The sequence below is a fragment of the Eubalaena glacialis genome, chromosome 5 (genome assembly GCF_028564815.1).
Source record: "Eubalaena glacialis isolate mEubGla1 chromosome 5, mEubGla1.1.hap2.+ XY, whole genome shotgun sequence".
Classification (NCBI taxonomy): domain Eukaryota; kingdom Metazoa; phylum Chordata; class Mammalia; order Artiodactyla; family Balaenidae; genus Eubalaena; species Eubalaena glacialis.
The window spans coordinates 140,320,487-140,345,402 of NC_083720.1; the positions used below are offsets into that span (position 1 = coordinate 140,320,487).

Genomic DNA, 24,916 nt, shown 5'->3' on the forward strand with positions numbered 1-24,916 from the left:
GTGTCTTATAAGTGCTATTTGGGAAAAAAAACAAAAAGGAAACAAACAAAAAGCTTTGTGGTCAAATAATTTCGGAAACACTGCAATAATTATATTCCCCTTTTGGAGAAAGTATAAAGTATATTTGCATGTAGAAGTCCCAGGAAAGCGCTGAAGTGGAAAAATATTTTTTAACCTCACATTGTTTGGTAGCTGAACTCTTTTTCTCAGAACCTCTGTTAAAATATCATGAGAACTTAATGTCACACCAGGACATGATTTAGAAAATGCTGCTCATACATTTTCAAAGGGAAATTATGTAAGATTTGTTTAAATTTTATTAAATGGATGCAAACACTCTGCACTTTTGTGTCTTAGGATCCTGGAAGGTTTAAGCTGTGAGACCGTAACAGTCATTTAAACTCAATGAATTATTGGCCTGCTTCTCATTAAATTATATTAAAGTGAGCATTATCAGTTTTCTGTTATCATGACTTAATGGTGCTACTTTTGTCATATGGAACTTTAGGAACTAGGTCTGGTCGTCTCCTGGCCTATTCCTAATTTTAGTTATTTGAAAGGGACAGTTATCACTTCTCCTTTCCCAAGTTCTCTCTCCTCTTCAGTCTAAACATTATGAGCTGAAGAGTAAGCTCCATGAATTTAGGGATTATGTCTATCTTTTTTGCTATTCTAGTTCCATGCTTAACTTGGTGTTGGGTTCTTAGTAGGTGCTCAATAAATGTGTGTTGTATGAAATAGTGTTTCTTTATACCATACTTTCCTCCATCCCACTTCTGTTAAAATCCTACTCACTCTTAAAGAAGTATCTCAAAAGCAATATCATAGGTGAATCCTTCTATAAAACCCCAAGTCATAGCATAAACATGTCCGCATTTCACTTATTTGTGCTTCCATTTTCATTATACTCATAAATGTGAAATGTATATGTGTATTATACATAAGAAGTTATCAGTATTCAGTCATTTTTGAGGTACAAAAATGGCAGCTTCTTGTAATTCAATATCATATGTTATTTATGATATATATAAAATCTCTGTCTCTTCAACAGATTGGAATGGTTTGGTAGGGCCTATGTTTTGTAAAGCTTTGTCTTTTGTAGTTTATAACGTATGGCATTAAGCACAAGAGATGATGAATAAAAGTTTGTTTGTGAGATTGTAGCCATTCGTCCTACTAAATTTGGGTAACTGAAATGTAGTGACACATACTAATGATGTTTTTATTTGGAATACTTTGTGAATAGGTAATTTGAGAAATGCACAAACAAAGCATAATCTTCTATAAGAGTAGTTACACATTAAATACACACAATTTTCAGACCAATTGTTATTCTCCATGTAAAATAATTACTGTAAACTTAGTTCTCATTAATAGAGTTAATATTTTCAAAAGGAAGTTAGGTGGGCTTTGTTTAAATTTTAGTAAATGATGCATAAAATTTGGAAGCCCTATTTGAACTTTATTCCATATTTTGTTATGTAATTCAGTGGGAGTATTGCCTTTGCAAGAATAGAGCCTTATATTTGTAATATGTTTGTCTGCAAATGAAGATAAATGATTCTGGAATATAAATCAATTATTTATTTGATTTCCTTCTCAAAGGTCCTTCTTTCAATACTAGAAACTAACAATTTTTCTTTTTGGTATGAGGCTAGCCCCAAAATAAAAATAGAAAACTGGCAAGGATCCATGTAGTACATTAAGGCTTTTCCACTGAGTCAATCAGGTAACTTGTCAAGAAAGTAGTTACCAGTTAGTGATAACAGAATATTAATTATCCCGAAATATATACTTTTTCATATTCTTCATTTTGTAGTGCTCACAATTGATTTATCCTAATTTCACATCGACGTTTTCTTTAAACACCTGGGTTCACATGGCCAACATAATCCCAGCTGCAATTACAAAAGTTGGTTGGATTGGAGTTCCAGAACTTGGATTTTAGTTGCTTTCATTCCATTCTAGCATGAAAATAGTCTTGGCTAGCTGAGTGATTTGGGCTCTCACTGTATATAAAGCTGGCTTTTGTTTCCATTCTTTTCCTAACTTACAAACAGAAGTGAGTACTTGAAACATTTGGGGCTACACATTTGGATTCCTTTTGTTTCTAATATGTCATTGTCATGAAGTTTTTATTGTTGTTGTTGTGTGTTTTATAATTCCAATATTTGCAAACATCAATATTATAGATTCTGTACATACTGCAAAACACTCTGACTACACCATATTTACAGAACTATATAATTTTAATTTAGTTCCAGCCCATGGGGAAGATTTTTAAGATTTGAATTACATACTGTATAGAAAAATGTAACACCATGTATTTTTTAATACATGATTGTAGAGTAAGAACATGATTGTAAAGTAAAGGCAAGAACACATCACATCTTTCAATGCAGTTCTAGCTAGCTGTGTTTCACTAGAGGAAAACAGAAATTTTCTAAAATTATATACAGCGAGAGTTTTTAATGTAATGAACACAAAGGAATTCTCCCCTGCCAGTTAACACTTAGGGCAAGGTTACTTGTAATGCATTACTCCTTTTTCTTCCTACAGCTAAGATGAAAGCATTGATTAACACAATGTAATCAAGAATATGCATATAAGTTGATATGTAAGTACATACATATGTATATTTGTGTGAGTGTGTTTGTGTGTGTGCCTTTCTAAATTTTGAGAAGAGAAGATCAAATGCTACCCACCCCTAGGCTCATACAGAGACTACAATAAGAAACAGAAGTCCAAGAACCATTCTTCACTAGATTACTTGCTACCCAAACAGGGCATTTCAGGAGCACAACTAGTGATTGTGTTGCTATAGCAATTTTGCCATGTGCCCAGCAACCATGCATATGCCGTGGCTTAGAGTTTTAATATGCCCACTTCAAAGTGAGAATAGCGCAAGTGTTAAAAGCCATAATGTATTTTTAATCTAATGTTTGCCTAAAATATGTGAGGGTTTTAAAGAGAGTTTCTTGTTCTTTATTTTCATGGGAAGGGACATACTTAACAGAGTTCCAGATTATAATACGAAACGGATTTATCATCTTATTTAAGGAAGCTTGAGAACAATGTCAGCTTAAAAAAGAGGGTTAGCTTCCTAAAGAGCGTGGCTTTCTCTCCAAATTTAAATGTTCTTTTTTGGTGTCTGTACCTATTATGCTAAATATAAATAAACCTGGTTGATAATTATGCAATAACGACCCAGGTTGTTGTCCTTCTTATTTTGTGATGTCAGGGATTGTTACCCATTCTGTTTGAGGCTCTGGATCTATCACTAAATCTTCCTATTCAATATTCTCCCAATACTTGGCTCAAAATTTTCTCTCTCCTCACCCCACGTTTTTGGGGCATCTTAAAAAATGGAACAGATAAATTTTTAGTTAAAAAAATGTTGCAATCAGTGAATAATCTAATGCTGAAACTTGAGGGGTGAAGCCTTTACTTGCTCTGCATTCTTTAGTCTTCTCCCCCAAATATCATCAATCCAGAATCATCCCTTAGCTAGGGATTTTCAGAGCCCTCTTGGGGATGCCTGTTGAAATAACCAGTCTTGCCAATTCCTCTGAAAAGCACTATTTGGAGATACAAAACCAGCATATAAACCATGAGAACTACAGTTAGCAAAATATCAGGGTCTGGCAAAAAAGCAAGCACAGCATGTAGGAAGTATAATATCTAGCAATGAAAAACAATTCAGATTAGGGAAGTCTTAGACTCATTCCTAATTTTATTGAGGGTTTAACCTGATTTTTAAAATCTGTTTCGGAAGAAATCTCCAAGAACATGAAAGCAAGAGCAACAAGGAAATATTAAGGCATTTGCTGTCCACCCTGGCTGCATTTGACAATCATCAGTGGGAGATTTTTGAAAATACATATGTCCTGGCCTCACCCCCAGAGAGAATAGTTTAATTGGGAACAGGGCATAGCTTTTTCTTTGTCTGTCTGCTTGTTTTAAGCTCACTAGTAATGCTAATGTACAACCAGGCTTGAAAACTGTTGAGACACTGTTGTGAAAATGCAGCATAGAGGAAGTACATAGACTTTCTATTCAAAAACCATGACCCAGATACTTTACTTGGTGCTGTAAGTAGAGATAAAACTAAGACCTACTGCACTTAAGGAGATCACAGTCTAGAGAGGGCAAAATAGAGGAGGGAAAAGAGAGAGTGGAAAAGAGTATGTTTTACTGTTTGCTTGGGTTCTCCTTTCATGATGAGAATAAATTTGTGAAACCCCTTGATATTTCCATGGTATAGAGTTACATGGTAGAGAGCCCCTGCTTTCTTCAATATCCTTTCGCCTGTCTCTGCCTATTAAACTTCTCAGGCTGAGAGATAGCAGCCTCCTGACGGAAGAGGGGGGAACTCCAGGGCTTGAGTGAATTAAAATTTAGCTGGAAAAACCCAGGGGAATGTTCTGTACAAGGCAGTTCCAGGAATGGCAGGGAATGAATGACATGCCTCTTTTTATAGCTACAGCCTTGATGATTCTAGACAATGATGCCCTCTGTATGAAATGACGTTAGTGACTAAAAGGCTACCTCCCCACACCCATTCCATGGGGCATTTGTGAAACCAGAAAAACACTGCTTAGCAGACAGCTTTTCCTCACCTTTTTGCTCTGTCAGATTCTTGAGTCTACTCTTTGAATGTACAGACAGAGAGTAAATGCCCTTAGTCACTGTATTAATTTCTGAGGGCTGCCACAATAAATTACTATGAAATTCGTAGCTTGAAACAACAGAAATGTACTCTCTTACAGTTTTGGAGACTAGAAGTCTGAAATCCAGCGGAGTCACGCTCCTGGGGACTCTGGAGGAAAATCTGTTCCTCGTCTCTTCTAGCTTCTGGTGGGGGTCCCGGCATTCCTGGGCTTGTGGCCCCATCACTTCAATCTCTGCCTCCGTCTTCACATCACTTTCTCTTCTTTGTCTGTCTTATCTGTATGTCTCTTATAAAGACACTTATCACTGGATTTAGGGCCCACCTTGATAATTCAAGATCTCAAAATCCTTAATTTAACTATATCTGCAAAACCCTTTTACCAAATAAGGAAACATTCACCTGTTCTGGGGATTCATATGTGAACGTAATCTTGTTAGGGGCCACCATTTAGCCCACTATAGTCACCAAACATCTGTCAAGAAAAAGTCACTTAATATGACAGTTCAAAAGGGCAACAAACCTTAACAGACACCACACCAAGGGGACAAATAGGTGGCAAGTAAACATATGAAAAGATACTCCACATCATATGTCAGGGAAATGCAAATTGAAACAATGAAATACCACTACAATTCTATTCGAATGGCCAAAATTCAGAACACTGACGACACCAATGCTGGCAAGAATGTGGAACAACAGGAACTCTCATTTATTTCTGTCTGGAAAGCAAAATGGTACAGCCACTTGGAAGGCAGTTTAGCGGTTTTTTACAAAACAAAACATACTCTTACCATATGACACAGCCATTGCACTCCTTGGTATTTACCCAAAGGAACTGAAAACTTATGTTCACACAAAAACATGGATGTTTATAGCAACTTTATTCATAATTGCCAAGACTTGGAAGCAACCAAGATGTCCTTCAGTAGGTGAATGGATAAATAAGCTTTAGTCCATCCAGACAAGGGAATATTATTCAGTGCTAAAAAAAAAAAAAATAAGTTGTCATGTCATGGAAAGATAGAGAGGAATCTTAACTGCATATTACTAAGTGAAAGAAATCAATCTGAAAAGGCTACATACTGTATGATTTCAACTGTTTGGCATTTGGATAAAGGGAAAACTATGGAGACAGTAAAAAAAATCAGTGGTTGCCGGGGAAGGGAAGGATGAATGGTGGAGCACAAGAGGATTTTTAGGGCAGTGAAACTACTCTGTATCATACTTTATTGGTGGATACGTGTCATTACCTATGTCCAAATCCATAGAACGTACAATACCAAGAGTGAACCTTAATGTGAACTATGGACTTTGGGTGATGATGTGTCAATGTAGGCTCATCAGTTGTAAAAAAATGTCCCACTCTGGTGGGAGATGTTGACAATAGGGAAGGCTATGCATGAGTGGGAGCAGGAGGTATATGGGAAATTTCTGTACCTGTCTCTCAATTTTGCTGGGAACCTAAAACTGTTCTAAAAAATAGTAGTAGTCTATTAAATACCAGGACCAGAAAAGGCCATGATAGTGGAGGCATGAGTAGGGCTGCTGGGGGCTGAAAGAGAAGGCACTTACCTGGCTATTTCCCCTCGTTTAGTCAGTATTTCTAAGTTAACTATACATGTAGCAGGCAATGAAAGCATTTCCTCGTGTTCTTTACCAGCTTTCTGAAGCCTCGCCCAATCTGTTGCGTTGTACTGTGGGCCAGATGCAGGGAAAGAGCTGCACAGCCAGGCTCTTATATCGCTCACTTTTCTCATGCCACGGCATCCTTGCCAGCCTCTGTGCTCTAACAGTTGTCCTGTCTCATGGAAACGTAAAAATTCTCACAGCCATGTTTCTCATGAAAATTCTTGCCCCACAGAGTTGCCAAAACCAAATCGCAATAGCCAATACAACCAAAAGAGCTGCACTTGATAATTTCTTCTACACACACACACACACACACACACACACACACACACACTTTTGCTTGGCCTAGCAACACAATGGGAATGTAAACACATTGTTAATGCAGTCGCTCTCAGTTGGCTTCCCAGATGGCTTAAGTTCAATAGATTTTTCCCCCTGATTTCCTCAGCTTCTCCTAGCAAGTGCCAAACAACCATTATGCCTTTTCCTGCACATGGAGATTCATCTGCAGCTACTAAACTGCCTCCAAAGTGCTTCAATTTTGCATGAGTGCTAAGCTTGGGACTGGGAGACATTACCCAGTGCTGAAGGCCCAGATCATTAGAAAGAGCATGTAAATCCTCTGAACCAGAAATAAAAAGTGCAGAGATTTCCTTTGTGAAGTCCCAACTGCAGCTTTATGTAAAACATGAACCTTTGGCAAGATTTTAGGTGTTTCTTTTTACCTTCTCAATTGTAATTTTGCCTGACTTTGGCTTATGTGTTCTCATTTTTTTAAACAGATATTTATTTCACAGTCAGAAGCATATGAAATAATAGCCATGCGCTGTCATTATTTCTCTTCTTAGGACACCGGAGCCCTCTTCACTTTTAACGGGGATGGAACTTCAAAGTATTGCTAAGGGATCACCCACATGATATATTTTTAAAACAAACCTGAAACCAGCTTAGGGGGGATGGGTGGAGATATATGAGATATGTGCAGGGGACATAAATCTATATTATTTAAGTATAGATGTAGGAAGTGTACCGATACTGGATTATGGAGAGAGGTTGGGGTAGAATCAGAAGAGGATAGTGAAAATTATTAATGAGAAAGAGGTGGTTGTGTACTCATTTGTCAATAGATACATCCCTATACATTATTACCTAAAAGTCTTGTTGGTGTTTTTCAAGGTGAACATCATTTTATCTGTACTTGATCTGTGTTTCCATCTCTGCTATCCTCCCAGCCTGCTTGTCAGACTATCTCGCTGCAGATTAGAAGCGTGCATGTGGTCAGCTGGAGCAGTACCTGTGGGAGAGCGGGCCCAGGAGGGCTGGAATTCTGAGTGTCCTGCAGCTCTGCCTGCTGTGGGGCTGGGCTGGGGCCCTAAGCCCGTGGAGTCATGACAAAAGCTCTATGATGGGAAGGTTGACTCTCCATCCTCATTCAGTATTTCCTTTGCAGCAAAATTTTGTAAACAGTTATGAGAACATTTTACTTTTTTGTCTATAGTATATCCATTCAAGAGTAATGAACCAGGCTCCTTTTACATGATTGGTCTGTAATTATTTCTCTTTTTCCATATATGTATGTAATAACTCAGGCTATCTTTCTTTTAAGATTCTGAGAGTAAAAATATACATTTAAGATGAGATACAGCAGTTCACTATTTACCTCTAAACATATTTCCAAGGACATTTATTTATTTATTTAAATTAATTAATTAATTTTATTTCTGGCTGCGTTGGGTCTTCGTTGCTGTGCACGGGCTTTCTCTAGTTGCGGCAAGCGGGGGCTACTCTTCGTTGCGGTGCGTGGGCTTCTCATTGCAGTGGCTTCTCTTGTTATGGAGCACGGGCTCTAGGCCTGCGGGCTTCTGTAGTTGTGGCTCACAGGCTCTAGAGCGCAGGCTCAGTAGTTGTGGCGCATGGGCTTAGTTGCTCCCTGGCATGTGAGATCTTCCCGGACCAGGGCTCGAACCCGTGTCCCCTGCGGTGTCCACTGCCCCACCAGGAAAGTCCTCTAAGGACATTTATTAACCACTGATTTTTTCAACACTGCATATGCAAGTGGGATCTGATAAAAATGTGACTAAATGGGCTTGTAGGGTAAGAAGTAAATGCATTCCAACTTGGAAGTAAAAAGAAAATACTAGATGAATGATATGCATATAAATATACATAGTATTATTTGGTGCATATGTATACTGCCTATATAACATACCCACTTTATGCTGAAACCCAGTTTTATTTGTCAGCATGTTGTATCTATCCTTCAGACTGAATAGTCCTATCCATTAATTTCATTTTACTAAAAACCTGGCTAATCATGCAAATGTCATCTTTATTAGTGTATCATCACAAAATATTAATTATTGTGATTCCACACCTTATGACACTGAACTGCACATATTAAATGGCTAGCTTTCCTGTTCTCCCATAGAGATTGTTTATCCACTAGGGTATGTATCCTTTGAAGGGAATACATTTATAAAAGAAAGGAAAAAAACAAAACTTTACCTGGAGATATGAACAGACACATGATTGAAGCTGTTTGTTCAGTTGGCACTATTATACAGTTACATAAATATCTCAGGAAATCGGAGCTCGTGGTGGGAAACAATCATTTTTCCTTCTTTATTTTTCTTTGTGGTGCTAGTGCAGAATGGACGTGAAGACATTACAAGTTACACACGACATTCAGAATCAGGCATCACTCTTACATTATTTCAAGTTTTAGTTTTCCTATCTCTTGTGAAAACATCAAAATAAGATGTTGGACTGTAAAGAAAATTATAATAGTAACTAAACATTATAACCTAGATTTTCACATCAATTTCTTCAACAGTTATTTTAGAAATAGCATTTTGAAAAACTGTAAGCACACTATTTGAAAATATTTTTCTTACATAATAAGCCAATTATACTGTTTTATAGCATTTGGGGCATAATATTAAAATCACACATTCAGATATTTGAAAACTCAATTATATTGTAGAAGGCCATCTAATATTTATGTCGTAGTCTCTCCTTCCTGGGCACACAGGAATATTACAAGTCCCACTTCCTTGCCGTGCAGCTTGGCCAAGTGATTACTTCTAGCCCATGGGCTATGAGTGAGCTATGTTGAACTTCAGAGCCAAGCCTTTTAAGAGCAGGTGTGAGCTCTCTGTGCTCTCTTCTCCTTGCTTGGAGACCCTGGTAGCCATGGTTGAGAAGATGTAGGTTGAAGATAGATGTAGCCTGAATTACTAAGAAAGCTCACACAAAATAGCTGCCCTGAAGACTTCTGTGATGGAAACATAGACTTTAATTTTGTAAAGCTCTGAAATGAAGGGCATTGTGTAGTACACAGCATGGCATAAACTATTTTAGCTTCTGAAATCACATTAGTTAGGCTAGTTAGTATCGTATTAAGGGCTTACTCTGCTAAGAGTTTTACATATATCACCTCATTTAATCCTTAAAATAACCCATTGAGTTAGGAATTTTAATTCCTATTTTCTTGTTGAGGAAAGTGCTATTTAGTGAGGTAGAGGAATTTTCCCAAGGTCATACATCTAGTCATTTGAGGAACTAGAATTTGAACCAAGTCCTTCTCCAAAGATCATACTCTCAATTAAGTTAATTGCCAAGGATGAATTAAACATAAGGTTTTACTGGCAAATAATGTAGCAGTATTGTCTTCTGGAATTCTACCTAAAGCCTTATGTTTATCAAAAACTAAGTATATGTAACTTAGAATCAGCAGAAGGTCAAAGAGACATTCTCTGCATTTAAAAAAAGGAAAAAAGTTTAAGTGCATTATACTTATTTGCATTATTTTATTAAATCATCTTTCCCTTTGGAATAATAAAAGAAAGATTTGAGGCAGGGATCTCAGAATATATAAAAATATTTTGGAAATATCAGAACAAATAGTTATTTCTCAGTCTCTCTATAAAGTTAAAATTGAAAATTGTTGTCTCAGCAGGAGTTCAGTACATACTCCTGGCTTGAAAATATGAAATGCTAATATTTTTCATCTCTACTTAGAATTTCACAAGTTAAATTTTTTCCTTCTTGTAAATTGAGTCATTCTCGCATACTAGAATTCTTTTTTAAAAGGATAAGAAAAAAGGATCTTCTCACTGATACTTGATCTGTTTTCACTCAGCTTTTACTGGAGGCCCAGCAATTTTGGAGGCTCTAAAAAGCATTACAGTAACTCCACTTTTTGTTCCTTGTTCTTAGTGCGAATACCAAACATGTTCAAAATTTAAATCAGAGCTGTGTTTGATTATGTCTCTCTGGCTAGGATAGGAGGTACAACTGTCACCATGACTGAAAATTCCTTTCCTCTAAAATCTAAGGGAACACAATCACATATCTTCTAAATAAGTATATCATAGTGTACTGGGGGATATATTCTTTCATTAATTCAGCAAATATTTATTGTATGCCTACAATATGTACCAGGTATTTTTCTAGGCCACAGCAACATCAGGTAACACACAAAAATTTCTACCCTGATGGAGCTCACATCCTAGTTGGAAAGTGAAGAAAGACTCTAGAAAACGTGATTGTGTTTATCAATTTTAAGTCTTCTCTAAACGATGGAAGTTTGCTTATTCTTCCCCAAATTAGTCAGAACTACCCTAGTTAGTTATTTCTGTTCAGTTGCTTAGTGTCCCTGCCTCACCTGGGTACTGGGATAAGGATGTAAGAAATTCCTGATGGGTGAGCTGTGCAAGCTTCTTCATTCCTGAAATCAGTAGACTCTTCACTCATGCCATCAGGGTAGCTTTACTTTATCTGTGCTTTAATATAGTAGGCACCTAGGGGGTGAGTAAAGTCCTGGGTGATTTGGCTGAAGGACAGGAAACTTAAAGGCAAATCACTAGAACTTATTCCTGCTGTTCAGATTTCATTTCTCAATATCGTAGCCACATCTGCATTGCCCTGGACAGTTCACGTCCCCACCCGGACTGAACTCTCCCAACTCTGTTGAAAATTTCCCAAACCAGCCATGTCTTTCTCATCTGGGTATGTGACTAATGCAATTTCCAGTCAGGGTGTTCTTCCCCCCCTTCCCCTCCCTTAAAACTATGTTAGTACCTCCAATGGTAATTTTGTTAACAGAATGTAGTTTTATTCTCAATTACTATTTTATAGGATATTTAAAAGGAATTTTATAGATTTCAAGAACTTTTGTAGCTGTTATTTCATTTCTTTCCTCACAAACCAATGGAACGAACAAATTCTTAACTTTATTTTACAAGTTGGGAAACCACGGCTTGATGGATTTAAGACTTTCTAGAAGTCAGATAGTATATACAAAGCAGGAATTTATTCTCTTATCTAAATAAATCACTGGGTTGCTGTGTATTAGACAAGTATTTGTCTAGTCCCTCAGCTGTCATAATAATTGTCTGGATGATTTGAATTTTTTTTTTAAATGAGCATTTATAGTTTGACTTAAAAATTTTTTTAAAGAATATGAAATGTATTGCTTTTAAGATAAACAAGTAGCTGTCCCCAATATCCTACATATGAACTGTTGTAAGTGGCAGTCACTCCAGAGGTGATGGCTCTTAATGCTTGTTTCTAAATCATTTGGGATAAGAAAAAAATAAAAGCCTGACAGTATGAGTAATTATTATTCTGAATATATGTACCTGATTTTTATTATCAGACTATTTTCAGAGGGTAACCAAGAATATTGCTCTTAACACTTATGATTAATGACTTGTTGTAAGATCATTGATCTGAAAAGAAATTTGTAATGATAATTAAAATTAAAATTAGTAAAATTCAATTCAAGTAAATCAGATTAGTTTTGTTTACTAGTAAAGTCATATTAATCTTCCTAAAGGATATGTCATTTTTAAAAATGTCATTTCACCACTGTACAATTTTCACAGGCTCCCTTCTCCACAATGCAGTCTTCTGTAACTTGCATACAAGGCTCTCCAGGAATCTCTCTTCTAATTCCATGGTCTTATTTCTTTACTTAATTCATGTAAACTACTCTGCACGGTGGTCACCATGCTTTTTCATCTCTGCCCTTTGGCTTCTTGCTGTTCTCTTCTCCTCAAGTGTCTTTGATTCCTCTCTAAATTTTTAAACCCAAACCACTCTTCAGCTTAAAACTCAAATATTCCATTCCCCAGGTTTCCTGTGATCTCTCCTTCTAAAGAAATTTCGCTATAGCTTTCTTTATGGGGTTTTCAGAATTTTCCAAACAATGGATTACTTTTATTCAATAGATCAACATCTGGTGAATGATAAACAAAACCACATTGAAAGCCATGATGAAATGGGTTCTGTGTTTATGTTGACTGTAGGGTTCTATGGTTTAATAAATTTGGGGGGAATGGTGGCAATCCGAATTAAACCTACTTCTTTATGGCAGAACTTCTGACCAATGCCTTCAGTATACTAATGGGCACTCTGAGTTTCTAAGAGAAAGTTGTATTAAGCAGAAATCCCCAAACTTATTTGAGCAAAAACCACTTTTTTAAGACACAGTTTAAGGAATATTGGTGTAGTGAAAGGAATAGGAACACTGGATTCAGACAAATGTGGATCTAAATCCTGATTTCAGTAGTTATTAGCTGTGTGAACAATTGTTTAAATTCTGACCTCCACGTCTTACCTGTATTAGAGGTGTAACAATATTAATCCCAAGGATTATTATGCAGATTAACTGAGACCCATGGTAGATGTTCAATAAATACTAGTTACCTTTACTGTTCTGAGTTACAATTAAATTTACCTGTAGCTTGGATTTAACACTACTTTGTATTATAGCTATAACAAACAAATCATTCATTCATTTAACATACATTAACTAGACAAATATTTGTGCCAATTACTATACTGATGGATATACAGTGCATATGACAGAGCCCCTTTACTCAGTAAGCTAGTATTTTTATCTCTAGTATCAGACAGTAAACTTCTGAAAAAGGGATCCATAAGCATTTCATCTCTATGCCCACCTTGGAAACTACTATGCCTGAAACAGTTGCTCAAGAACAACCTCCACAATAGAATGTAACCCATAGGAGGATAGAATCCTTATCTATCTTCTTTACCACTGTGTCTTCAGCACATAGAAGAGTGCGTGGCACATAGTAGAGTCTCAACAAATACCTATTGAATGAATGATTGGACAAAAGTAATAGTAAGGTCTATAATTCATAAGTCCACAGTTAACTAATCTACAATAACATGTTATTATTACCCACCCTTATTGACAGGAATCTTTTTTTAAAATTTTGTTAAAATTACTTCTATTGAAATTACTAACAAATTACATGAAATAGGGACAGAAAGGAATGCATGTAGTTAGATTTAAATAATGATTAAGAATTATACTTTTAAAGAAAAATGTTGGAATATGCATTCAAATATATATAATGTTAGATGTTTTAGGAAAAATATTTACATGAATAATATGTTTGCTTTCTCAGTGGAATGTGCTTTGTGTCCTTCCAAACTGAACACATTGCCATCATCATATTTTCACAGAATAGCTTCTTTATATTCTAAAGAACATTGACATATGAGAAGAGATTAATTACAGAAAGCATTTTAGTTCCCATTTTGGTCTCAGAAAGGCTTCTTGGAACAGAGATTCAATAGGTTTTTCATCACCAAAGTCAAGAATTGGAATTACATGATGGGCCAAAGCTGGTAAGATTAATTTCTGTCAACTCATTCATACAACTCTTTAAGTAAGAGAAAATATTTCGTATACCCACCACTCCAATTATCCTTCATACTTACAGCCCTAGGTTTGATGGGGTTAGAAAGTCAAATCAAAAGTAGGAGCACTGGTTCTCCTGTAACATCTAAAACCTGACACTCCTAAAAAGAAAAGGGAAAAACAGTGTTAGCATTGTCAGGGTAAGTATCATTTGTCACTCTATTTTAATATCATCTTGCAATTAAATTTTCAAGTTTCAGGGGGAAGACTGCATTTATCTATGGTTGTCATATAGCTTTCTAGAAGCACTAGATGTCTCCCCACTCCAGATACATAATCCAATGAATAATTTTTTCTCAGCTCTAGACAAAACAAAAATATAACAAAACAAAACACAAATCCCCATTGGACACAGAATGCCAAACCAGAACCAAGTAACTAGAAACTATCACATAAAAGGTAATCAAGTCAATGGCCTAGGTATAAAATGCTTCCAAGCAAATCTCTTGAACCACTAAGTCCCAGCCATGTTATTCCTTGACTTTTCGGTAAATTCATCTTGATCACAAAGATAGTAAATGTAACTTTAACAAAATTATACTCATAATAAATCAAATACACTGGTAAGTTGCAATTCCCAATTACACAAAGTAATTTTAGTTAATTAGATGGACTGTTTATATATTAAATATTATATTAAAAATTCAAGGAAAACATTTCAGAGAGAAGTTGGTAAATTATGCGTTTACAGTGTCTTCTTTTCCTGATGTACTTTAAAGATTGTCAAATGACTTCATGTAACATAAAACAATGTCTTAATTATAAAGTTCTACCTTTTGAGTTTTCATATTTTGATTATCTTAGTAGGAGTTATAAGTTGCTAAAATAACAATCAGTTTTTTTTATGGTATGTCATCCTTTTAAACAATGATAGCATTTTGTGTGGTTAAATTTATATTAAGACATCTTGAGCTGCTATGTTTCATATTTTAGATATTAGTGAAAACTAATAGGGTTAAGCTCTGGAAAAAAACATGAAAAAGAGACCACACTAATTCAATAAAATGTTGTAATCTATTCCAGAACATCCTTCCCTGCAGCTTTATGCATTTCCCACCAATCTGTGTACTAACTTTCAATATACCGTAATGAGATTTGGTAGAGTCACGTCTGCAGCTCTTCTCCCAATAGGGAGAGTGCTGGAAGAAATAGAATTGCCAGCTCTGCACAGCATGGTGTCTCAAAACTTCCCTTTGCGTATGAAAGATAAAGTAATTGGGAGGAATGAGAAATGCAACTCAGGCACACATAACACCTAAGTCTAACATGAGGTGAGGATGCTTTTTAGTGAAACATACATGGGGTATTAGAAGATGCAGATTTGATGAGCATATTTTAAAAATCTTTAAGATAATGCATGATTTTTGAGTATCACCTAATAAACATGATAAATGAATAGCACAAGGCTGGATGTGATATTTTATACATCTTTACATTTCTGGAACAACATAATTTTTGACATTAGTGGACTTTTAATATTTGTTGACAGCACTGCAGATTACATTTCTGGGGGAATGTGGATATTGTTTTAAATAATTATGCAACAGGATTAATCATGGATTTTTGATCACATTATAATAATCTCTAGAAAAACACTATTTGTGGTGCTTGACTATTACGAAGTTAAATTTATGCTAAAGATAAGGAATAAATGTCAATTACCAGATTTTATTGCCAAATTCATGTATAGCCTCACAAAGATCCAATCAGAAGGTGGCATTTGCATCTGAATTTCTAAAATCATGTGAAACTCCCTATTAACAAGTACATGTTCATGCTAATTATAAGACTTCTTGGTAAAGTATGCTAATTACTTTGCTGCACTCTGGCTCCCAAACCACAACGATTCCTATTATAAAAGCAAATCACTGCAAACTTCAAACAGCATGCATCCTTGAGATGCCGCTATTAAAGGAAGAACAGTGATGGGAAATCTTTGACGTTATCAGACAGGATGGAAAATACACATTTGTATTTGAGTAAATCCTGTAGACCGAATCATTTCCCCCCACCCTTAAATAACCTGAAACCAATTTCAAGTTCCCAAATGCTCTTCAAAGCAACCTGCTTGGAAGTAATGCTGGTGGCATTTCAAATTTCAAGGCAGGTTACTTTTTCCATCTCAAGGCTTCAAGCAGGTTGGAAATTGCACTTTCAAAGAAAAAGGATATTACCTACTTTTAGCCAAACCACTAGCCTCTGGTTGATGAACAAAATGTCATAGGTAACGAACTTACCTATGGTAATGAAAAGATGATATGTAACTGAGTAACTCAGAGTCTGAATAATGCAGCTAATTCTAGAGAATTCTAAAATGTAAGTGTTTAGATAACTTCATGCTCCAGTTTTTTCTTGTTCTGGTGTTGTTGACCACACGTTGGAGTGTAAACTTTGGGTATGTGGCGGGTCCAGTGTACAGAGCTGTAATTAATCCATCTCCTCCTGGATGGGGCATCTGTGAAGTTGAAGACAAAAATCGGTGTGTGCTTGACTCCTGTGCCCATGGGGAGCCTGGGCCACACAATTCAGAACATTCATATGATGAATAATCCCTGTAGCAGGCGGGTCTGTGGCTTCTTAAAAGGATTTAGATTTGTGCTCAGTAGAAACATCCATGAGCCTCTTAGGGCAAAAGGATACAGTGGCCCTCATGAAGTTCTCCTAGCATTTAATTAGGTTTCCTGTAATTGCTTTCAGTAAAAGGTGGGGTTGGGGGAATGAAACCTGAAGTTATCACATTGGGACACAAAATATCTGTATGCGGTTTTGCTATCCTGAGCCCGTTTGTTGCTGCTTTACATTTTGGAAAGAACCATTATAGTTCTAAGGAAATACTGCAGGTTTATCCGCCCTTTGGTGACTGCAGCAACCTTTAGAGGAAGAGTTTCATTTCCAGTGACTGACTTTCTGCATGAACAGAGAAGGTATAAACGAGTAAAACAGACAAAAGTTTTAAAAAACCAGAGAGTGGAGTAAAAAGAGAGGAGGCAGGAGAGGAGGGAAGGCTCTGCCCCATCTTTGCACAGATTTCTAGATATCAGAAAAATGAGAACAATTACAATGAGACAGGAAAATGAAAAGCCCAAGCAAGGACCAGGAAAGAGGAAAGAAATTAGTGTTATTTGTTAATAAGTTGGTTTTTTACTCTGGGGACTTGTTTTATTGGTTGGACATTGGCTAAAATAATATAGTAATCTTTTCATAGAAGGGTGAGGGATTGGGATATGCCAGTTACTTGAAAATTCTTTTCAAACTGATCACTCTATAAACATAAAAACGTTACTAATTTCCAAAATGTTAAAATAATATTAAATACACTTAATTAACTTTTGTAAATAGAGTCACCCCATCAGGATTTTGCCGTGCCTTGGGCTTATCAAACCCACTTTCCTGGGCTTCATTCCAGTTTAGGGACTCACGAGTGGACCTAAGGACCCTAAGGAGTTGTTTCTGTGACTCAACTCCCATCAGCTTGTGATAGGAAGAATTGTTTATCCCCTCAATGGGTCAGCACCTACTCTGGGTGGGTGGTTGTTAATTTCCCTGAGTGCTTTTACCCATATGAACATGTCCTAGATTTTAGGGTAAGTACTGGAATACCCCTTGTTAGGCTCTCCAGATGACACCTCTTTCATGTTACCTATACCAAGAAGTCATGATCAAACATTTTAAAATATCATAACTTTTAGGAACTAGTTAAACTTTATATCTTGTACATATCATTATATCATATATATCGTATATATATTTATATCTGTATATTTTTTAATTCTCATCTGATTATGTCATCTTTTTGCTTAAAACACTTGGTTCTCAGAAAGAAATCCCAGATCCTAAACATGGTGTACAACAGTGGTTCTCAAACTGTAGCATGCATCAGAATTCCTGGAGGGCTTGTTAAAATATTGCTGGGCCGAACTCTCAATTTTTCTTGTTCACTGAGTCTGGAGTGGGGCCCAGGAATTTGCATTTTCAACAAGTTCCCAAGTGATGCTGATAAAGCTGTTTTGTGGGCCATACTTTGAGAACTGCGGGTTTACAAGAATGTATAAAAAGTGGTCCCTTTCTTGTCTCTAGTTTCATCTCATGCTGGTATTCTCTGTGTCCAGTGCTCAGTTGTCTTCTCCTGGGTTCTCAGTCTCCTCCTTCCCTTTCCTACTTCTTCCCATGTGCCCTGTCCCTCTCCCCATAGGATTTAATCAACCTAACTCATGTTGGAGCCTTTTATGTATCCTCCTCACAAAAATAAAAGTTCCTTGAGGGCAATGACTATTTGACTCATCAGAGTTTCACAAGTACCTAGTGCAGTATGTTCTACATAATTGATACTCAGTCGATATTTGGTGAATGAATGAATGAATAAACAGTACAGAGTAATACATTTAACTTCTCTTACTGTGCTCAGAGCAAATTCTCCTACTCCCTAAATGGTGCCCCTGCCAGTTCTCTCAGTAGACACTCCATGCTGGAAGTATGTGCCAGACAACAAGCAGTTGCCCACGTATGTTGTTCAGATGATCCTTCTTGCTTGTGCAAAGAGGCATATTGCAGGATGAATACCCCTAAAATGATAATCCCAGATTCTTAGTTCAATTTTTGTTATTTTAGGATTACATAATACTGTGAAATAAATTCCAATTATTTGAGCATTTTAACTAGAAGCCACTTTATTTTTAACAGGATTTTGGTTACATTGTTATTATAGAGAAACACTTGGGCTTTCAAAATATTACTCATGAAAACCTTAAAGTCATACATTCTTTGGGTAGAACAGCAGAGGTTTGTTAACTAAGGCTAGTATTTCTTTTAAGAAAAATAATGTGCCTTAATAATAAACAAAGCTGTTTAAAATGACTTAGTTTTAGAAAATCACCACATATTTATAAAGTACTAGGTCATGTAATAAAAACTGATACACATATTTGTGCATATAAATATATATATTGATGATTTATATACTTAGGATTATAGTTTTAGGTCATTCTCTCTCATTTCATGTAAAGAATTAGGTAGACTTAGTTATTGTAAAGCTGTGTACAGCATATGGGTATCTTACCCACAACCTGTATAATTGAGATAGAATCCTTAGTAGATGTTAAATTCAAGTTACTGTTTCAATACACAGAGGAAGATACCTTGGTGGAGGGTGAATGTTACGCTATAACGGGAAAGGTGTAATTCTGTGGAGTGATAGACCAACTCCACTTTCATTATCTGGTGAATCCAGACGATTTGAAATAGCAAATAAGAGAATGAAAAAAGTGTGGACAAGTAACTGGATCCAGAGGAAAATCAGAGGAGATAAGAGGCAATATCTAGGATGTTGGTCTATGGCATCAAGAAGGATCACTGGAGGAAAAATATATGTATGGTGTTTTGTATTTTGTTAGTACAAGTCTTCTCCTGACTTAAATCTTCCTTTGCCTTGGCAGGTCTCATTGTCCGGGAAGTAAGCATTGAGATTTCACGCCAGCAAGTGGAAGAACTCTTTGGGCCTGAAGATTACTGGTGCCAGTGTGTAGCCTGGAGCTCGGCGGGTACCACCAAGAGCCGGAAGGCCTACGTGCGCATTGCATGTGAGTCATCGTGCAGGGACACTGTGGATTCCAGAAACTGATGGAAAACGGGAACATTTAGACCATAACTGCTCTAGTGTCAAAGGACCCTGGTTAAAAATTGCTCCCAGGTTTCTGAATTTGAGCTACACTTTCCCTTTAAGTCACCAGAATATCATTTTATTTTGTTTCAAGCACTGAGTAATTTTCCTTTATGGGTGTGAAAGAATTCGTGCTACTTTCAAAAGATTGAATTTTCTTTTTTAATCTGGTAGTAATTAGGCTACGGGAAAACCAACTGTATTCCTTTAATGAGTTTATTCTGCCAATTTGTTAGGACAGTGTTGACTAGTTTTGCTATTAGAAATAGAAATTACCCAGAAAGTTTCTCTGTTTATTTTAGAACTGTTCTAGTGCATCAGAATACACCACTATTTTCCAAACTGTGTTAATTTCTAGAGTATTTTTGTTGAGGGAGAGGTTAAAAGGTGCCTCACACACAAAAAAAGTGTTCCATAATCAATAAATGTGGGAAATACCTTTTTTTTGGACAAAGTTAAAGAGGTTTCTTCATTGCAAAACTTTCCCGATTCCTTAGTGTGCTGATGTGCATATTACCCCAAGGAGGAGATGTAGTCTGCAGCTCTTCTGCAGACCCTTTTCTCAACGAGTACTGTTCACACCTTGAGTGGCATGAATGCTGCTTTAATCTGTCTTTAGGTTCCATACTGAGAAATTTTCTCAAGTATGAGACCACTGAAACCCATGTAAATTTTATTATCTGAATTCCTTTGCATGTCTGTATTTTACTAAATTTCAATTTGCATTGATGTCCATGTCACTTACCTGTAATATGTCACTAAGTCCCAACAATTTTGGCTCTGATGCTTCCCCCAATTCTATTCTCGCCTCTTCCTTCCCTTCTGCTTGATCTAGATCCCAACCGTTGCAAACACTTCCCAGGCAGTCTCCATGACTCAAGTCTTTTCCCTTTTCTAATCCTTCCTCCATATGACCACAAATGCAAGATTTCAGAAGATTCCTAAAACTCAGGTCTCATCTCAGCTCACCTCCATCTCTGCTAAATTTTTATAGTGGCTCGTGAGATAAAGTCAAAATTTCTAACAATGGTATATATCACTGTATTAGTTTGCTAGGGCTGCCATAACAAAATTCCACCGACTGGTGGCTTAAACAACAGAAATTTATTTTCTCACAGTTCTGGAAGCTAGAATTCCAAGATCAAGGTGCTGGAAGTATTGGCTTCTTCTGAGGCCTCTCTCCTTGGCTTGTAGATGGTCATCTTCTCCATGTCTTCATACTATCTTCCTTCTGTAACGGTCCACATCCAAATCTCTCTTCTCATAAGGATGCCAGTCATATTGTTTAAGGCTACCAGTATGGCCTTAATGGCCTCATTTTAACTTAATCACCTCTTTAAAGGCCATATCTCCAAATAAAGTCACATTCTGAGGTACTGAGGGCTAGGATTTCAACATGTGAATTTTGGCGGGGGGTACACATTTCAGCCCATAACAACCATATTTCATTGTTTACATAAGGTAACCTAAATTTCCAGCTCTGACCACAAAGGATGTCTCCAATCGAGTCACACTAGATTAGAAATACTTCCATTTCTATACTTTCCAGCTATTGTTCATACTGAAGGGCTTCACCTTTCTCTTACTTCATTATTTGTAAAAACTCATTTATTCAACAAATATTTAGTAAGCATTTACTCTGTTCTTGGGACAATTGTAGGTATTGGGTATGGAGCCAGAATCAAAACATGTAATGATCCCTGCCCTCAGGAGGCTTATGTCTGGTGAGCAAGGGTACACTCTATATGAAATAAATAATCAGAGACAGAGCAGATGGTAAGTGCTATGAAGAAAGGTAAGTGGGAAAAGGGGGTATGTTGTGCTGGGGAGGGTGGTCAGGGAAGGCCTCCAGAAGAAGTTGACAGTTGAAGAAACCTGAAGGAAGGGAGAGAGGAAGTCAGGCAGAGGGGACAGCAAGTGGCATAAGTACAGACGCCCTGAGGCAGGTATGTGCTGGCGGGTACCAAGAAGATCGAATTAGCCGGAGTGGCTGGAAGAGAGTGAGCGAGAGTAGACCCCTAGGTGAGCTGAGACAGGTACGGACAGGAGGGCAGTGTGGAGATGGCCTAGGCCCTGTGGGTGTAACATATTTGGTCCTCAGTATGAAATGAGAACTTCGGAATGTTTTCAGCAGAGGAGTTCATGACACGACTTCCATTTTAGCAGAACACCTGACTGCTGTGTTGAGAATAGACCACGAGAAGCATGAGTAGAAGCAGGGAGACCAGTTACGAGGCTGTGGATGTGGGAGATGTTAGGATACATAGATTAGAAGCTGTGGAGCAGTGAGACCTGGATGCTAGATATATTTAAAGGCAGAGGTAGTAGCTTTTTTTTGAGAGGTTAGATGTGGGATGTGAGAGAAAGAAAGGAGAGAATGATTCAAAAGGCCTGAGCTTGTTGAAGGATTTCTTTCAGTTGTCCTTAGTGAAGTCATTCCTGCCTCATCAGTCTCCAGAATGAAAGGTGTTCCTTTCTCAAACCTTTCAGAGCAGTTCGTCCATCCTCTTAATACAGGCTTGTCTCCTTTGAATTATATTCACTTGTCGTCATGTCTGTGTTTCATGCCAGCGAGTTCTCTGAGATCAGTTTTGCTTAATTCAGGTTTGCTTGACTGTATATCTTCAGTGCTTAGCACAACGCCTAGAACATCAAAGATGTTTAATAAATTTTGTTGAATTAAAACCATTATAAAGACTTGCTCTATATTAATCATTCCTCTCTGAGCATGTCTAAAGGGTTTTTTCTCTTTGTCTTATGTGGATTCTCCATGAAATAGACTCTGAGATGGAGACACGCACTCGGGCAATGTATTAGCGAGGGCTCTCCGGAAAAATATCTGTGGAGGAATAGAAATGGGCAGAGGGAGAAATTGAACTGCCGTACAGGTACAACAAAAGATGACCCCATAGGGACCTCTGGAGCTAGGACGACCCTTCAGAGTTGTCCCACCTTGAGGCACAGGAGGTGAGCAGACCTTTCTCCCCAACATTGACTAGTCAATGGATGTGGGCCCATCCTTTTCTCCTCACCCTCACCAACTTGTATGACCTAGGTCAAGTCAGCGCTTTTCAACTGAGGGCAAGTCCAGGAGGGAGAGGCTGGGAGCCTTCACCTTCAACACTCCCAACAGGTGGGATCAGTCCTGAAAATGTATGTAATCCACTACAGTTGTCTACCACGAATCTTGAAGATTTTATGTTATTAATTTTATTTTGTGTTTTATGTTATGAAAGTATCTTGAACATACTTTCAAACATTTTAAAAAGAAACAAAAAACATATTGTTTTGGTCAGATAATTAAATGAATTCAAAATTAGCTTCTAGTTATAATCAAAAGAGGCACAATGATGTAAAACTATATCTTGCATTACTATGTGGTCATTAATATCAAGTATAATGAATATTTAAAATTGCCAATCTACACTCTATACTAAATTGGCTTGCCTAAAAGCTGAAGTTTAAGAGCTTTATAGTTACAAATGATGGCTCTTGTGTGGTGCCAACTTTATATATGTATACATAAACAATATATAGTATTTAATAAAATAGCATATATAATATTATCTTTATATAACCCTATTCACCACATTAAAAATTAAAAACATATAAGAACCTCATCTTTCTTTGCAACATATTACATAAACTTTGCTATTTACTTCACAGCTTTTATACGTAGTTTGACATTTTCAAATAATAAGACAAACTCTTCTTCTAGTAAGACATTAATTTGCCCATAGCACCTTTTCGTCTTCATGTATTAAGACTGAAGAGAAGTTTGCTTGTACTTCCATAAGTAACTGAACGCATATGTGTGTGGCCAAGGAACAACATCCAATATATAAAGATTTACTCATATAGATTTACATCATGATGAAAAAAAAGTTAAATTTCAAATTCTCTCTGTCTGGGCTGATCCCTACCAAGTGAGTCCTTGCTAATGTCGCAGGAAGGTTGAAGATTTTCTGGTTTGCTCTGTTTCAAGTGAGCTGTGGTGCTTTGCCCAGTAATATCTGACCGATGGCTGTCACGTCAACTGCAATTAAAGTTTAAATTTTTCTCAGGTACAGGTAACCATGACGCTAAAGTTAAATAAGTGCAATTACCTCTCACCTAATTCGATCTATACTCATTATGTGCTCTGTGGAGGGGCCCATAGTCATTTCATGAAAAACCTCTATTTTCAGAAGTTTATAAAGCAGAAATGAATATTAGCTATTCACTCATTTAAGTTTTCTTATATTTTATACATTCAAACTACATAAAATACAAAAATAAGTTTGTGAGACAATCGGGGCAGAGGGAAAACAGGAAACGGGAAAAAGTTAGGATTCGGCCAGGTATGAGCTGAGAACATGATATGCCTGCTCTAGAACCGAACACATTTAGCAGAGGGCAGTGTCAGGTGTCCTTAGTGTGTGCTGCAGCTTCCATTGCAGAGAGAGGAGTTCCTTCTGAGGGGACTCAAGTGGACACTATAATGACTGTCCAAAGTAGAACCCTTACGGTGACGCAGCCGCCAGTTTCATTGGGTTGTTTCTTCCAATGTCCCTTGTTATAGGCCAATGGGAAAATTCTGAGTGTTAAGGTAGGAAAACGTAATTCAGGCAAAATGTCAGCAAACACTGTCTTTCTTCAGGAAATGTCTTGGCTGCTATTGCTGATGTTGGTTGTGATTGTTGATGATGTTGTTCATGGTTGCTTTTGTCAGGGGATGGTGGGTATAATGTGAAAAGAGTAGCAGAGTGGAGTAGTTAGAGCACACGTTTGGGGCCAGGTTGACTTGCTTATTCAAACCCTGGTTCCACCACTTACTAGTGTGACCTTCATCAAGTGACTTAACCCCTCTGAGACTTAGTTCCATCAACCATGAAATGAAAATGATAGGGTTAGTTTAAGATTAAACTAGAATAAACTTGTAAAGCATATGGCATAGTGCCAGACACAAAGCAAATGCTCAGTGTATGATAATAATGTTCATAACAACAGAGATAATGATTCATACAACTTTATTTGTGCATTTTGAAACTTATCAATACTAAGTTAACTTTAAAAACTAAAAAGTTTTTCCTTCTTTCACCATTTCCTGTACCAGGCCTGGGCTGTCAGCCCTAGAGGTTGAAGTTCTCTGCCGATACAAGTATAATTAGACTGTAATTTTGTCCCTAAGCCTGAGGCTAGAGGAGCCCTGTATACGGTCACCCTTCTCCTCAATTCAGTA

At 37.0% G+C, this 24,916-nt stretch overlaps 1 protein-coding gene across 1 annotated transcript in view; it reads left to right on the forward strand.

Moving 5' to 3' along the window:
* The window catches only part of UNC5C (unc-5 netrin receptor C), a 393,314-nt gene that overhangs the window by 242,215 nt on the left and 126,183 nt on the right, over positions 1-24,916 (forward strand). The window contains exon 3 of the mRNA XM_061191703.1: positions 19,472-19,615. Within this exon, the coding sequence (XP_061047686.1) occupies positions 19,472-19,615 (144 nt within the window). The remainder of the gene's footprint in view (positions 1-19,471; positions 19,616-24,916) is intronic.